Raw genomic sequence first — 17568 nt, 5'->3', positions numbered from 1 at the left:
GTAGATTCAACAGAGAAGTGTAAATCAAGCTTTATACTTGAGCGCTGGTCTGTCTGCGTCGCTCTGCAATACACCACCAAAACGCTGCACCATAATGCGTAGGAGGAAATGTGATGCTGCCAAGCGGACCAATCACAGTTGTTGCGGTCTACGTCGCCACAACGTGTAGTTACATTTCTAGGGAGGTGCACGTCAGGCTACGGCGTAGGGAACGTGGCTACACTGTACCTACGGCGTACCTACCACGTAGATTCAACACAGAAGTATAAATCAGGCGTAAGTATCGAATTGACTAGCACTGAATTGAGTCACGTGACCACGTTTCCCTTCTATGGCGATGAAGCTCAAACTTTTGTCCTAATGTAACTGCTGTGCTCGATGTCGATGGCCGCTAGCGAGTGTAATTCATGGGCAGTCAGTTTGATAATGAACAAACCGTCTCTGATACAGTTTAGGCTAATACTCCGAGCCCATGTGGTAGACAGCAAGACCACAACTTTTAGGAATTCAAGAAAGCAAACGACTCTGTTTATTGCGCATAAAAAGCAGAATAAAAACTCAGTCGCAGTTCTACAACATAGTAACATACACTGTTACGTCCCCATTGTGGTCTAGGGGTACAGGGGAGTAACAAAATGAATGATTATTAAAGATTAATTTTATTTACAATTAATTGGGATCGGGATGGCAGGTATGCCATCCCGCCAAGTTACGCCTTGGCGGGGGCATGCCCCATACCTATACAGCACCGAGAGTTTGGCACTTTTCAGGGTTCCCCACAGAAATAACCACAACAGCCACAGACACTCAGCCCTTAAAAACATTAAATTCTGTACATTCTGACCCCATTTCAACAGACAGAATTCATAAACAACTTCACATGTCCACACAATAAAGCCCCAAACTAAGGGGATTTTGCGTTTTCTCCTTCTTCTTCTCTTTCTTCTTCTTCTTCTCATTCTTATTTTTCCTGCCGCTTATCCCACTAACAACATGTCTCCCCATTGGACATTTCACTGACACCAGCCAAATCTGCACCTACACGACCCAATCAAAAACGCGCATACACACGCAAAATACCCATACATTTTTACTCTGAAACATTCCCAGTTTCAACAGCTAGTCTGCCTGTGGCCTAGTGTGCAAGGTTACAGTCTTTGGAACACGGGGTCGTAGGTTCAAGCCCAGCTAGGAACACGTTTCTTTAACCTGCTTCAACCCTCACTAATAATTGTCTACTAGCCTACTTATCAATTATTGCTTTTGCACCATATCTACCCGCCGTTCACCGTTCAGTTATTAACCGGCTACAATATTGCTAAGCCATATGCATTATGACTTACCGTCTGTACGTTCAGTTATTAACCGGCTACAATATTGCTAAGCCATATGGATTCAACGGGAGCTCTTCTGTGCTTACTGGCCTGTGTTCTTTAAAACCACCGGCAGGTTCGCTAATGATATTTCACGCATTGCATTGCTATGGCATGGTGCTGCACTAACGAAGTCACAGACTGGTAAACCTCCGGTTTGAGGCTTGAATCCCGACTCGCCCTCAGGCAGATCATTTCCTCTTTTACACTAACGTTTTCATACGCTTATATTTGCTTTACCAAAACTCACTCACGGCCACCCATATGCATTTCATGACGCAAATGTATTCCTTTTATTTAAAAGTTACACCAGTTCACCACTGTGCCATTTCTACTAACTATATGTCTTCACTTGGCTACCGTACAAAACCTTCATATCAGCAAACGCCACGTTTCTACATTCATGTTACCTCGCCCTGTTCTCTATCTAGCCACATAGGCTACACACAATTACTACGCATGTACGTTCTGCAACTCCGCATTAAAACATTACATTTAAAATCACGATTCACTCATAAGTATAACTACTAGCACTGAACATGAGAAAAACACATTAATGCAATAGCTTGCACACGTTATTTGCCTGTAATGTATCTTTAATGGTTTTTAACAGACATTTTACATTTTTTAAAACGTATTCCTTTTAAGAAGTCAAAAAGGAACTCAAAATACATTTAAACATAGACATTCCCTAAATTTTCAAAAAAAATCAAGACACTCAGAAAAAGGAAACCTAATACAAAACAGCCTACCTATACTTTAACTAATAAACACAGCACAAAATTATTTTAAGAATATTTACAATAATTTACAATACTATACACTTTAAAAAAGTAATCAAAAATACGTGCGCTCGGGGTGGTGTGCAGAGCGAGTGCCCCTCCTGGGGGGGTGGACTATATGATCAGTTCTTTCCAGTGGTCCACCCCCCATTTCTCTCTCGCCAGGTCCTTGTTTTTTCAAAAGTCCACCAAAACGCCGTCCTGGAGGAGGTTTTGAATCCTCCTCCGGAGAGTGACCAGGTCCACAGTTGTTTTTTGGTAGACCTTGATGTTTCTTGTCTCCCACAGGACCTGCCGGACGGTGTTAATGATCCCCCACTGACGCTGGAGCTCCATTGTCTTTAGTCCCTCTCGGGGACCGTAGAGGACTCTCTCAGACGTCAGGGAGGACATCGGCAGCAACCTGTTTTGGGAGACAGAGGAAACAAAACAGGTTACATTTGCCTGTAATGTTACGTAATGTTATTTAACCCTCCACTTCAACAACTAACGTTCAATACAGACTGTTATATATACCGTTTGATAAGAAGCTCGCTCATGGTCACTCCATTTACTTCGCACTATACTCCGTGATCATGTCAACCTTCACCTACATGCCCATTCTGCTAAAAACATATTGTTTCAACTACGGAATTTCGTAATTTCATCTTAATTTCTCTCACACTGTTGTTATTCTCTCATATGCAAAGCCTGCTGGGACATATGCGTCTGCTCCTATTATCCACTATCATGTTTTCCGGTTCTAGTTTAGCAAAACAGCGAAGAGGATTCCTACCTGCAGATAAGCCTATCAAAATGCCTTATAAACCTTACAAACACTAAAAGTGCATCTCCACGAAATAACAGACAACGGAGCAGGACAGAAGGATAAACCTTACAAACACTAAAAGTGCATCTCCACGAAATAACAGACAACGGAGCAGGACAGAAGGCTACACAAGTTGCGACCTAGGGAGTTATAATTCTACGGGCTTGTTGATTCTTTTGACAGTCAAGGCTCGTTGGATGGACGTCAAATCAGTGAGTACATACCATATTTCATCTGCGTTTCTGATGCGTTTCCGCTTACGCCACTGCATAAGGGCCAAGTGACTTGAAAGAACTGAGGAAATATTGGGGAGCATTGCTTTGAAATACATCTTATGTCATTTCGGTGAGGCAAGATAGCCTATATGGTTTGTAATACCGTAACTTGGCGTCATTTTGATATCAATACTTTTGAGTAACTTGGCATTTTTGTACGTTGAAAACGTGTTTTTTATGAGATTTACTATACAATGAATAAGCTACTAACAATTCTAGAAATGAAAGAAACTAACTAACTGAAACCCGAAAATCTTCCGAACCTAACTAACTACACTGACTATTCTAAACTGAACAAAAACATACAAGGGTGGTACACGCCCGTATCTATATACATATACACAAGTGAAACTAACAGTGACAGTTAAGAAAACAAACACCTACCTAAATCCCACTCCTAATATATATATACACAAAACCAGCAACCAAACCAGAGACGCAAACTCAAACTCGAAGTCTTTTCAGAAATTACGATCGATACACAGAAGTCAAAATAGCACGAAGTCACAATAGTAATACAGGAGTGAACTAAAATTCAAATCCAAGTCACTGGGGTGCAACTGACATATTCGCTATAAATAGGTGTGGGTCTGTCCCTCATTGGCCGCCAGGCAGGTCCGCAGAAGAGGATTGGGGGGAAAACAACGCACTCTTCCTCTTCTTCACCAATTGCGGAGTGACCCGTAGCAGACTTGACGGAATAATGAGACCGGAATAAAAAAAAAAACCTGGCACGTAACAACACTAATATGAACATGGGCAAGATGGCTGTGATTTATACCGACATTAACCGATTAATTACTCTGTGAGTGAGTTACCATCTCACCAGAGATTTCCAGATCAATATTTCTCTATATTTGACCACTGGAGTGCTCCGTAGCCGCTGGAACCATCACCCTTGAAAAACCGGAAATGACAACCCCAGACTTTAAAATCATCAGCAATTAATTTACAAAAGGAAAAGATAAAGGATACACAATTTGATATTATGTGTAAACTGAAAATTCTTACATGCCATAAAAATGAGGTAAAATGTGTAATATGTTATCTGACAATTACCTTATACAATGCCTCACAGATATTCCTCAGACGTTAAGGCAAAATAGATCCATAGAAGATCTTCTCCTGCAAACTGGGCACTCCCGAGATCCCTTCTTTTCCCAGTACTGCCACAGACAGACCTTACAGAAGCTGTGACTGCAACTCAGGAGAACACGACCCCTGACGATTCCAAAGCACACAGGACATATGGGTATCAGTCCCGCTTCTATCGGGCCAGAAGGTCCAGCGCCCATTCTGTTTCAGTCTGTTCTGAGCTCAGTAATGGCTTCTGCTAAATTTGTAGTTTAGTTTCACTTTTAATTTCAGCTGTCACAACAAACTGAAGCTAAGGACTGTCTTTAAAATTAGACTCAAATCTCTCTTTGTCTTGGCATTTTTTCTCTGTCTATGTTATCAGAAAATCCTGTATTTCTGGAAAATATAGATTGAAATCGTATTAAAACGCCCCCGATATAACTAAAGCTTCCATCTGTGAGAAACTGTACTTCCCTCTTACTGTTACGTACGCCTGATTATCAGAGACAGCACTTCCTGCAGGGAGCAGCATTGTACCACTGAGGTTTGGTTTGCTGATCTGCCAGCAGTTTTACACCAGCCCGATTCTTCCTGGTTCAGTCAGCTCTCTGACGTGTTAATCCAAATGTAATCTAATTCTCCTTAGAAACATGATTCAAAGAAAGATCCAGAGTTTGCGTACACAATCCATTCCTCTTTATAATATCCTGACTCAAAGCTTGTTGAACTCAAAAGTTGTGCTTTAGAACAGGTTGTCTAGCACTGATGAAAGCACGTGACTGAAATGTTTGCTGCTGCACTGAACAGTTGACACCTCTTGTACTTTTTATCTTTGGCCGAGCAAATCCCAGACAAATCATACAAAGAAGAAAATATTAACGCTTACAAAAACAATACACAGAAAGCCACTTCTTAAAGCGGCTCACTTGTCAATGTAAATTTCAGCATTGGGGTGGAAAAAGCTATGTCCTAACTGGTTTAAATCAAGACAAATCACGCCTTCCTCGCACGATGGCATGATTGAGTTGGTCGAAACAGTTTTTTCTATTCCTTGTACCCTAGAAAATGGGTGCTGCTTATTTCAAACCAACGTGGACAGTTTTGCAGCAGAATCTGCACAGGCATCGCGCAAACGTCTTAGAGGCTCCGGAAATGGTTTTGGTCACTATAGTTTGGCGCAGAGTTTATTTCGAAACGCTGCCTACCCACCCGTATTTCATCAAACCAGATGGCAGATATGTACTGTGTAAACATCCAGTTGAGGGTACAATTCTAGCAAACTGATAGTGAAGATTTAAAGTCAATAAAATATGAAATTACGAAGCGTTAAAATCTCCTAATTTAAAATAAATGTATTAATATGTCTTAAATACTTTCACAATAAATCGAACACCAGCTTTGAAATAATTCGTTAGCTAATTTACAGTGCACGATGACTTAAGGTAGGCTACAGGCATTCACATCCGTTTGAAAATCTACTGTTACAGCAGGTCTTCATAATCAGGCCAGTCCATATACAAAATACAACAGAAAACACCAGAACTAGACGCCACAGTTTACCAACGTGACATCACAACGGATGGCATTCTAGTGTTTTCAGAATTACATGAATACAGACAAAGTCTTGGGGAGACATTGGCCTCCTGAACGTGTCTAGAAATCAGTTGTACTATTTAGTATGGAAACTGAAACCTAATCCATTGCAGATATCAAACCCAGAATCCGAAAGTTTAGCTGGTATTTAATTTATTTAGAAATGATGCACCGTTTTCAAATAAAAACCAGTGAGCAAAACGAAACTACAGACAGTCTGCAAAAGCTTACTGTATAAACACAGGATCGATGGAGACTTTATATGGGCTGTGACAGAAGTGGCCATTAACAGTATCTGGCTCGGGCCGGGCGACGACGGACGGCGCTGTGACGGCCACCAAGGTCATCAGGCTGGTGTTGGGGTCGTTGGGGTCAAAGGGTAAGGGGTAACCCCTGCACAGCTCCAGGTCCACCGTGGATCCAGTGCGGATGGACTGGAAGATCTTCACCACCTGGGCCTGCGTGTGACCCAGCACGCACGTCTCATTCACGCTCACGATCACGTCGCCTGCGGGACAACACCAGTCAGAGTTGCGGTTCATAAATGTAAACCTGTTTGAGTGATGACTGATACAGGACCAGGCTTCTTGCATTGGGCCTAACAGCCTTTGTCGTCCCCTAAGCTAAAATGCATAAGTACAACGTACAACTAAAATGTAATCTTCAATAAACTTAAATGTTAAACCATTTTGTTGGTGAAGAACTACGGTGCCATCTCAGAAGGGTTCCTAAAGCACCGGCTTGAAGATTTAGATATTTGGTCATGTGCCTCGAGGGCAGCCTTGATAGTACATGGCATCCATAATTGATATTTTACAACTTCATATACGACACTGCCATGTAGACCCAAGCAAAAATCAGTGCCCTCCTAGTGGAAAAAAAAAAGTTCCTCCACTGATTGACATCTGATGCTGGCTTTGCCCCGCCCTCTTGTCTCTCTACGTTAGTCATGTGACACACAGTATGGAGCTCAAACTGCATACACAACTTGATACTATGTGTAAACTGAAAATTCTTACATGCAATAAAAATGAGGTAAAAGGTGAAATATGTTATCTGACAATTACCTTATACTCTTCTGCAGCCTCCTGAACTGGTCGCATTTTGTGGTTTTCATGTTTTTTTGAAGACTGACAGACAAGGCAGACGGGTATCGCAACCATAAACTCTGAATGGCGCATTTGTCAAGATGGGACCATTCGAAAATTTGATTATGTGCTGTTGTAATATAAATAAAGTTGATTCCTACCTTTAAAATGCCTGGAAATATCTCAAAACAAGCACAGAATTATTTATTTTTGTGGTGTTGGATGGTCAAAGCATTTCAGGAAATATTTTTAAAAATGTAAAAAAACGAGTGGTTTGTGAACACATCGGATGCCGTGGAAACCGCGCCTTGTTGTGTGAAGAGGAACGGGGCCGTTCCAGTCGAAATCGGCCCACGGGTAAGACCCCATCTGCGTAGGGTGGTGTGTCCCTGTACCTGCGACAACAGGGTGAGCTTTCAGTAACCCTGACTTCAGCTGCCTCCTGTTCGCCCACAATGAATAGAAACGGCCCTGACGTCTTCCATTTTCACTTCTTATTTTTGCAGGCGTGCGGGTTAAAACTCTCCTGCTCCTGGCTCATGTTTGGTTGGTTGTGATTGGCTGAGCATTTGGCCATCTATTCAAAAGAAATATGAACTGAACCAATGGGGAGTAGGTGTAGTATCGACCAGCAACTTTCTTTTTCCTTTTAGTGTGCAGAAAAGCAAAACTGAAAAACTTGCTCTCTCGGTGTGAGCTCCCAGTCGCGGCCCTGTACCGTGAAGAAGAACACACCTGTAAGTGCCTGGGCTGATTAGTTAACACAGCCCAGGTGCGTGTGCTCTCTCTACCAGTCAGGTGCCTGGGCTGATTAGCTAACACAGCCCAGGTGCGTGTGCTCTCCCCACCAGTCAGGCACCTGGGCTGATTAGCTAACACAGCCCAGGTGCGTGTGCTCTCCCCACCAGTCAGCAATCTCTCATCTTCTGTACTCTCTCTCACCAGTCAGCAATCTCTCATCTTCTGTACTCTCTCTCCACCAGTCAGCAATCTCTCATCTTCTGTACTCTCTCTCACCAGTCAGCAATCTCTCATCTTCTGTACTCTCTCTCACCAGTCAGCAATCTCTCATCTTCTGTACTCTCTCTCCCTCTGTCTCTCTCGCTCTCTCTCCCCTCTCAATTTAATTCAAACTGCTTTATTGACATGACATATTTCAGTGTATGTGTTACCAAAGCTTTCCAAATCACATGAAGTACAATGTATTGTCAACTCTCTCTCTCTCTCATATACAGGTGGTAAATGGACTGCATTTATATAGTGCTTTTATCCAAAGCGCTTAACAATTGATGCCTCTCATTCACCCATTCACACACACACACACACACACACACACACACACACACACACACACACACTCACACTCACACACCAACTGTGAAAGGCTGCCATGCAAGGTACCAATCAGCTCATTGGGAGAAATTAGGGGCTAGGTGTCCTGCTCAGGGACACTTCGACACGCCCAGGGCGGGGGATCGAACCGGCAACCCTTTGACCGCCAGACAACCCCTCTTACCTCCTGAGCTGTGTCGCCCCTAAATAAATAAACAAAATAAGCTCCTTTTCACTGATACTAGGCCTGGGGTAAGAACAATGCTGCACGCGTTCCTGAAGAATTCCCCAGCATCCCAAGCTGTTGAAATAACAGCCGGAAGAGGCAATTCCCAGGGTGAGCAATGAATTCTGAATTAAATGCACTTCGGTTCATTATATTTGTTTCTAGAGGGTTCTTGGTACTGTTTTCCTTTATTTCATATCCCGGACAAAGGATCAGGGTCAAATGATGACAGATGTCAATTCTAAAAGAACAATATTGTCCAAAAATGAACAAAAAAACATTTTTTTTCAGGATGAGCACCTATTTCAGCAAGTTATGACAATAACATGTGAGAACACTTCATTCTTTTAAACAGTGATGACTGCCAATATGCATATGATTCTTACCTTTAACAATCTGTAATGTTCAAATATAAATTAATGCACCATAACCTTCTTGCAGTGTATGAGGTATTGTGCATATTTTGGAAACCACTGAAAAACGGTCCAATTGCTTTTATTGTAATTCAATAAATTCCATTGAACACAAATCTCGGCAGTTATAAAACATGCACATTTGCATATATTGACAGAACATACAGCTCAATTTGAAAACGATATTTTTATGTTCACCCGTTTCATTGTTCAGCTATAAGAAAAAAGACAAATCTGTTTTAAAAAAAGTTATGCTAGCAGTTTGCTGCAGAAGACAGGAAAGGTGCTGTCTATGCAGTCTTCAGAATTAGACAGGACTTCGTGCATCTCACTCACTGAAAGCCTGCAGCCCGGACACAGAAATTCAGTAAAGCAATTTCTTCCCCGAACATGAATTTGTCATTTGTATTTACAAGTATTTCCATTATTTAAAGGAGTTTGCAGAAATTATTACGTTTGCTTCTATTGCAGCTTATGCTCACTTGCTGCATTATGAGTTATTCATTACATTACATTACAGGCATTTAGCAGACGCTCTTATCCAGAGCGACTTACACAACTTTTACATAGCATTTTACATTGTATCCATTTATACAGCTGGATATATACTGAAGCAATTTCGGTTAAGTACGTTGCTCAAGGGTACAACAGCAGTGTCCTACCCAGGAATCGAACCTGTCACCTTTCGGTTACAAGTCCAGTTCCTTACCCACTCCCATTCAATGGTTGGGAGAGGATGCCTGAACTCTTGTGTTTAAAAAATGTATTATGCAGTAAGTAGGTTTAAATATAACAGGATCTTTGTGAAAAATAAGCATAAGTACATTCACTACGATGCACAAAAATAGGAGTTTCCTCCATGACAGATGAATAAAACGATCATGTACAATATGCACTCAGAAAAACGATTCCAGACATTCATTAAAATTAGGCAAGCACATCAACTTGGCTATATTTAAATAAACAGATACTGAAGAGGTGTTCATTCAGAGTAATTACAATGAATATAGATCTGCTAATTCTCAAACTAGATTCAATCAGTTTAAAAATATGAGGATGGTTTATATATGGCTAATTCTAGATTATGAAACAATTATGTTATTATGTATTCTAATATTATTGATTTAAAATTAGATTTATTTATAATAATTGCGGAAATTTAGTTATTTGTTTAATTCATGTTTGATTTATACATATGCATCACATATAAGTTTATTGTTTTGGCTTACATTAAAATTACTTAAACCAAATAGATGGAAATTTTATATGCATTTTAAATGTATTGATTATGAACATTCGGTCTAAAGTGTGTGTAGAAAGTTGTTGGGAATTTGGAAGATTAAAATACATTTTTTTTCTTGCACACAAGTGTGATTATTTACAAACAAAACAAAAATGCAACGGGTCATTGACCAAAATAATTACCAGAATTATCTTACAAGGCTCTGTTTCAAAATTAATCATTTTTTCCTCCACATCCTGAATAATGTTTTTATTTTACAGGTTTTTTAATTTAGAATTTTCTTTTTAATACAATTAATAATTCTAATTAATTCATTTATTCATTAATCTATTTTTGCAGTAGTTAGCCTCATTTGTGCCTTTGGTCTGTAACACAATGAGGTACGTTTTTTTTATTTTAAATTTTGTAAATTTCTCAGATTGTGGGGTTTTTATATGTATTTGTTTAGACAGTGTTTTTTTTATTTTTAATTTTTATTCTGGCATTGTATTCACCAGTGAATCTTACTTTGCTGCGGACAGACTCAGATTTGCAGCATTATCAGGGACTGGGCCTGTCGTGGCTGGGCCTGCTCCTGCCGGCCGAGAGGACAGGAAAGCTACGGCGTGCGGCTCCAGTGTGCGACCTTCATCTTCATCTTCGTCGATCCTAATGAGTTCCCCTTCACAGTTCCCCCGGGAGGTGGATTACTCAGCAATCTGAAATCCACCACAGGGTCTCTGAGGCTTCTCTCTGACTCTCTGCTACATTTGCTGCTTCTGCCCCAATTACCCCCCCCCCCCTCCACCCCGGTATCATACGCATGCAGGCCCCCAGTCCCATCCCCATCTTTGCTGCCTCAGCTACAGGTACAGGTTGTGCGTTCTTTCACTCTTATAGCTTCAATCATTTTCTTGTTTATGACTCTTTCCGCAGCTTGGAACACCTCGTTGGTGAAGCACTTCCCTCCGTTCTGTCCCACCATCTGATCAATCGTGTTCAGCAGCTCTCTGATTTGAGCGCCATTGCTTCTCTCATCATCGTCGCCTTCAGGGGGATTATTCCAGTATTTGTTATCGATGACATGAAACCGGTTTCCACACTTTTGGACAAGTGTTTTCAGACGGTCATTTTCATCCACAAACTGCTGGATGGTCACGTCATCCTCAAGCTCGTCTCCATGGGTAAACAGGACAACAGCGTACTTCAGAGCCTTCTCCCCAAAAATTTTCTGAATGTCATCTACTGCTTTATTCTCCTCTGCTGTCTGCTTCGTCACAGACAAGACTATGACAAAGGCGTGAGGTCCAGGAGCACACTCTAAGATGCATCTGGCTATTTCAGGTTTTAGTTGTTCACCAGTGCACTCATCACAAAAATACCATGGTGTGTCAATCACTGTGATTTTCCTCCCATAAACAGTCGCTGTTTTAGCCTCGCATGTAGACGTATCAGAGTTTGCACGACATGAAGCCCTGAGCATCCGCTCTCCCAGAATGGTGTTGGCTGTGCTACTCTTCCCAGCTCCTGCCTTTCCCGACAGGAAAATCCTCTGAACAGCTGACCCTGTAGAAAAAAACAGAGTATTTAAATAATTATAAAATACACAGTGCAGGTGGTTGACGTGTATGGTACTGCCATTTTCACACTGACAGAAAACCCCAAAAACTTCTAATATCAGAACTACAACTTCATGCTACACAGCTAGCGTCTGAAACCAGTTTTAAATTATCATTGCCCTTTATGCACCTTTACTAGACTTTTATTAGAAAATATAGGCATGTATATGTTATTTACACACTATGAACATATTGGCATGTTAGCATGTCTTGAAATCACAGGTTATAAAACAGAATACAAATGTCTTTGGTGAATTGCCTTCCAGGAGTGCCTTATGACATTGAGCTTTAAAAACTATTGGGGGGGGGGGGGGGGGCATAAAAAGTATTTTCCTTCACAACTGAAAGAATTATTCTGTCATCCACAGTGGTTTTCTGTGGTCTGCCAGGTTGTTTGCTATTGCTAAGCTCACCAGCGCATTCTTGCTTCTTAACAATGTGTCAAACAGTTGATTTTGACACGCTCAATATTTTGAGTATGCTTGATTTATTCAAATTTTTCGACCTAACTATGGCCTGTTTTACTGGCATTGACAGTCCTTTGGTTCTCATGTTGAGAGACAACAGTAACAGACTCCAAATGCAAATGCCTATAATTAACTTTTTTTCCTTGCCTTCCTGTACATGAACTAATAATGCAACAACAAGCAGAAGAGGAAACAGCAGAGCAGCCAACTGTCTAATTACTTTTGGTCCCCCACAACAGGGAGATCATGTACTGTATAAAAAGAGCTGTAATTACTACACAGATTGCCAAGTATGGAAGTATACCTTCACATTATAGCTGACTGTCTGGACTTTAACCTCACATTCATTGTCTAATTACAATATCCAATGTGCTGGAGTACCGAGCCAAAACAACAAAAATTATCTGTCAAAATACTTAGGGGCTGCACAATGTATTATTGTATGTATTTTCCTTAATGAGAAACTAACTGTATAAGCATGTGTTGCTTCAATAATATTATTGACTCAATAATTACCCCTAAATTTTGCACACTTGCTCAGTTTTGGAGATATGGTCAGGAGGCTAATATCAGACTGCTGCCACTACTGTTTTTTGTACATTTTTCTTAGAGATTTTGCCCACCACCTCCCCTTTTTGGTCACTATTGTTATTGATGAGCTACAGTATAATACACATATTTAAGCATATCCCAATTATAAACTACTACACAGCATGTAACTACATACAAGAATTTCCTAAATAAAGGTATCACTTTGAGTATTCACATGTAAGATAGGATAAATGATGACACAATACACTCACAATACACATAATTTATTGTTAAAAATATTGTTAGTGTATCATGTTGTGAACTGCATCGTGTATTGTATTGAGCCATGAGCTCGTGTATCATTCCCTAGTGGACGGATCCGTAGAGAGCCAGGACAGAAGAGTGGAAACACTCTCTCAGTGAAGGAGTGTTTAAAAGTGTAGAGAGGAGTGTTGTTACTGGGGTCAGAGAATGAGACGTCAGCACTGATCTGCACAACAAAACCATCAGACACAATGGGCTCCTAATGATATAAACTGGGTTTCACAAAAACAACCATTATAGCCTCAGATATACAGTATGTGTATAAGAGAGAAACAGAGAAGTACCCAATAATACAATCCCCTTGAATACAGTATCACTCTAAAGCAGAATTTTATTGTGAGCATCACTGAGTTCCTTCACTCCAGGGCTCTTACACAGAGAAGACCAATATGACTCTGACTGGCTTTATCAGCTTGTGGAAAGGATGCTGAAGATTCCCCCTGTACAGTGACAATGTGGAGCTCCCTGCCCCCAGTACTCACTGTATTGAACAATCACCAGCATCTTCTTGCACACTCTGTACTTCAGATTGCCCAGGTGTTCGGCCACATCAATCAGCGCTCCAGAGACCTTCTCTGGATCCGCCAGTGTGCACTGGGCTCTGCAATAATATTCAGGAGTCACTTGTGCTGTGGGTGTTGCTTCATTATCATAGAAGATTATCAGCAGCAACATCAGATATTCATTCTATAAGAAAATGGCTCCATCCCTCCCAGCGTTCTGCCACACAGCCCCACTGGCTGCCAGATATGAAGCAGCCCGACCCCACTGAGGGACACACACACACAGGAGGGGGGCAATTTGTATTCTATCATTGATTACCTATTATTTGTATCATGATTATAATTATGTTAAATAGCTTATAACGATGTTAATCATTATAACTAACAATATAAATGTAATCATTGTGTAATCTGATCTGATAACTCATTTGGGCATGAATGCAGCATTCTTTTTTGAATGTTTCCATTTGGTCCAATTTTACTCATCATTGATGAAATGCTGAAGTACTTGTAAACTACCCCTCACATTTAAACTGAACAGAGAAAGGAAGAGGAGATTAAAAGATTAGCTAGAGAGAAAGGCTGGAGTTTACATACCGTTTCTCCACATCTTTGTAGCTCTGAAATAAGTGAATAAGAGTTGATTTTTAATACTATAACCAATACTATAAAAACTGTATCAATGTAATATATTCTCATTTGAGTATTCATAAACATGTTTTATGTGTGATTATGACACATGACTTACCTGCAGAAATGAGACGTCTTCAGCTCCCAGCTCCTGTTCTATGGCTCTGATTTGTTCTGAAAGGGTTGATATCTCTTCTGTCATCTTCTTAATCTTCTCCTTCATCATCTGCCTCTTCTGCATCTCTTCCTCCCTCAGTGCAGCGATCCTGGCTGCCTCTTCATTTTTTAGGAACTGCTGAAGTTTCTCAAACTCCATCTTTATCTGTCTCTCTGTGTGCTGGGCCTGGCTCTGGAATAAACATTATTCACCATCATTTCAGCACAATCCAGGGCTGCATTTTCAACACTCTGATTTAAAGGCCTCAGTACAGTACCTTGATATGCTCTGCTGTTTGATCACAGATTAGTTTCACTGCATTAAAGGCTTTTAGCTTCTCCTGCAGTGGAGCCAGTGCAGTCCTGAGTTTCTCCTGGAAAGAAATGACAGAGTCCACACTTTACTGAAAACACAGACTGACAGTAAACTTCACTGCCCACACAGACAGCACAAGAGCGCCTGATCAGAGAGAGGAGCCAGAATAATGGAGACTTAGGGCACAGCTTGTGTAAAATCAATGTGTTCACTGAGATACGTATCAGTGTGTTGACAATTCTCTATGACACGATATGCCAGGTAAACAGGCATTACTAGGATATTATAGTTACAAATAGAGACCGAGCGATATATATAGCCATTATTTGACTTTTTGACGACATCGGGATCGGCAGTTATGCCGCCGATGTGTCCCGATATTTTAATAAGTATAATAAACAAAAAAACAATGATTATTTATCTGTACTAGTTTGTTAGAACGTTGTAGTTGCTATTTAATATAATTATCCAGTAGAGGGAGCTCTAATACAAGTGCGAACTACAGCATCTGACGAGCTACTTCTCTAATAAGACGTTTGTCACTCGTGCCTCATCCACACATTTGTTTTTTATCTGAAATAATGATATTCGCTACTATATGATCAGTGTTTCCTGTGGAATTGATCTTTGGTGTGGTGGTGGGGGGGGGGGGGGGGGGGGGGTGTAGCAAAGGCAAACAAGTTTAAGACTGTGAACACATAACCTCTTTTTAAATATCTAAATCTATCTTATAGCTCTGACGAGCTCTTGATACAAGGAATAACAGTTTGCAAGAGCTAAAAGGTAGTTTTAGATGTACTTTAAAACCATAAAAGGTTTGTTAACCTTTGTATTGTTTGTAAATATTGAAGCAAAATAGGCCTGTATTTTGAGTTATGGTGGCATGAGAACAATTAAAAGAGCACATTGTCCATCTAGAAGTTTTATCTTCAAGAATAGAGCACTATATAACCAAAATTGATACTCAAGAAAAGTTACATATTGCACTTTAAAAGGGGCACTTCTGCTAAAATAACTCAATTACCATGACAAAATAGTACTTAGAATGTTTTATCTTTTTATTTAACAATATAATTTGAGCTGGGTCCACATTCAAAGCCCCCTCTCTCTGTCTCTCTCACACTCAATGACAGAGTTTACATGCATTGTCCATGCAAAAAAAAGGAAAAAGTGAGAAAAATGGCTTTAAAGATTCTGTTCTGTTACATTCAAAATTGTACTGAGAAGCATGATACAAAATTTCCTAACTAACTTAGATGCTTGATTAATGTCTTTTTTATTAGCTAGTTTTATCTATATTCATTTCTGGACACTGCAACAGCCTGTGAGACTGCTCCTCTCGTTATAATCATAATCGTCTTTAGAATGCAGCCCTCTTTGTCATCTGTAGCAACTGTAGCCTAACTCTCAGTTTTGCTAGCTCACTACATCGACAAAACCTTAAAAATAAACACTTTCCCGTTCGTTTTCATGAGAAAAATCACCATGTTGTAGTATGGAAATGGAAGTAGTTGAATCACTCAAACATTTTAAATGCCGTAATATATATATATATATAATTTTTTTTTTATTTTTAATTCGCGCTGTTTTGGCGATTTGCCAGCAATTTACGGCCGCGACATCTGACTGGCTTCTCCAGGTCACTATTTTAATCAGATGTATTGTATCCTACCATTATAACAGTAGCTCTAGATAAAAAATAAAAAAAAGGTAGGCACGTAGCCTACGTAGCTCAACTGGAGGTTCCGCTTCGACTCAAACAAACACTGTTTATTTTCAGATAACATATTTATCATATTTATTTTTTACTTGTCCGATCAGACAACTGCATGAGGCATTCCACTTGCCCGAACAGAGTTAGGATCCGCCAGTTGTCATCACCGAATGATAGTGAACGCCAGTGCTTCAGATGGGCAGGAGCTGTCGGGACGTGTATATGAGTACCGACTCTTCTTTTGATTACCAACATTAATTTATTTTAAACAGTATGTATTTTGAGGAGTAGATACCGGCACTTATTTGGTCCAATTAAAACACTGGTTAACACTATGGTATTTGTGTAATATTTGAAGCGTCGCTACCTACCTTTTCCTTGTCTTGGCTGAAGAAAAAAAAGTGACGCTTTGACAGACCGTGCGACATTCGCGTTCTGCAAGTCTTCCGACCGCCTCAGAAAGGAGCAAGCACGGAGCGCGCGGCCTAGGCTCTTTTTGAAAATAAATATGTGGAGGCCACAGTATGGATTTGAAGGCGCATTTAGGCAGAAATATTTTGAAAGTTTAACATTTTTTATTTATGAATGTAACATATAGGTTATATACAGTATATATATATATATATATATATATTAATTTTAATTTTTTTATTTTTATTATGATGTGGCGGCAAGGATTTTCGATTTGGATTTGGATTTCTCTCCAAAATCGGGATCGGCATCGGACCCAAAAATCTGGCATCGATCGGGCTCTAGTTACAAACTATTAATTTTTAATCCGCCTTATTGACCATCAGTTCATAGACATTATATTGTGTTTTTCCAAAAGTAAATTATTATCATTTAATTACTTATAGACCTGTCAGACATGTAATTCACCATTTGGCCATTCTCAGCCATAGGAAGCTTCAAAGTGCTCAGCCAGCATAGCCTGGAGATAAGGACCTGGAGGGTTACCTTCTGAGGGTGAATCTGTGAGTCTATGCTATTCTGGCTTTCTTTGAATTAAGTCAGTTAGGTTTGGGAAACTTGGAAGGAAGTAGTTGGTAACAGTTGGAAGTGGGCATCTAAGTCCTGCATCTAGGTCTGCCATTCTAAATTTCATCTCTGGTTCCTTTG

At 40.3% G+C, this 17568-nt stretch overlaps 1 protein-coding gene across 4 annotated transcripts in view; it reads right to left on the bottom strand.

The window, feature by feature from the left end:
• The window catches only part of LOC118228875 (tripartite motif-containing protein 35-like), a 67301-nt gene that overhangs the window by 25721 nt on the left and 24012 nt on the right, over nt 1-17568 (bottom strand). The window contains exons 4-6 of one of the 4 annotated variants that reach the window (XM_035420419.1): nt 14231-14253; nt 13613-13731; nt 10129-11755 (exon numbers count right to left, since the gene is read on the bottom strand). The exons of 2 other annotated variants lie outside the window; for them this stretch is intronic. In XM_035420419.1, the coding sequence (XP_035276310.1) occupies nt 11049-11755; nt 13613-13731; nt 14231-14253 (849 nt within the window). In that variant the 3' untranslated portion in view covers nt 10129-11048. Of the gene's footprint in view, nt 1-10128; nt 11756-13612; nt 13732-14230; nt 14254-14760; nt 14794-17568 lie in introns of those variants that run through there. One more of the 4 variants, XM_035420420.1, reaches the window with a different exon arrangement.

Source organism: Anguilla anguilla, chromosome 6, assembly GCF_013347855.1.
Source record: "Anguilla anguilla isolate fAngAng1 chromosome 6, fAngAng1.pri, whole genome shotgun sequence".
NCBI lineage: Eukaryota > Metazoa > Chordata > Actinopteri > Anguilliformes > Anguillidae > Anguilla > Anguilla anguilla.
Note: the sequence above shows the minus strand (reverse complement) of the source record. Positions and strands in the feature narration are given on the sequence as shown.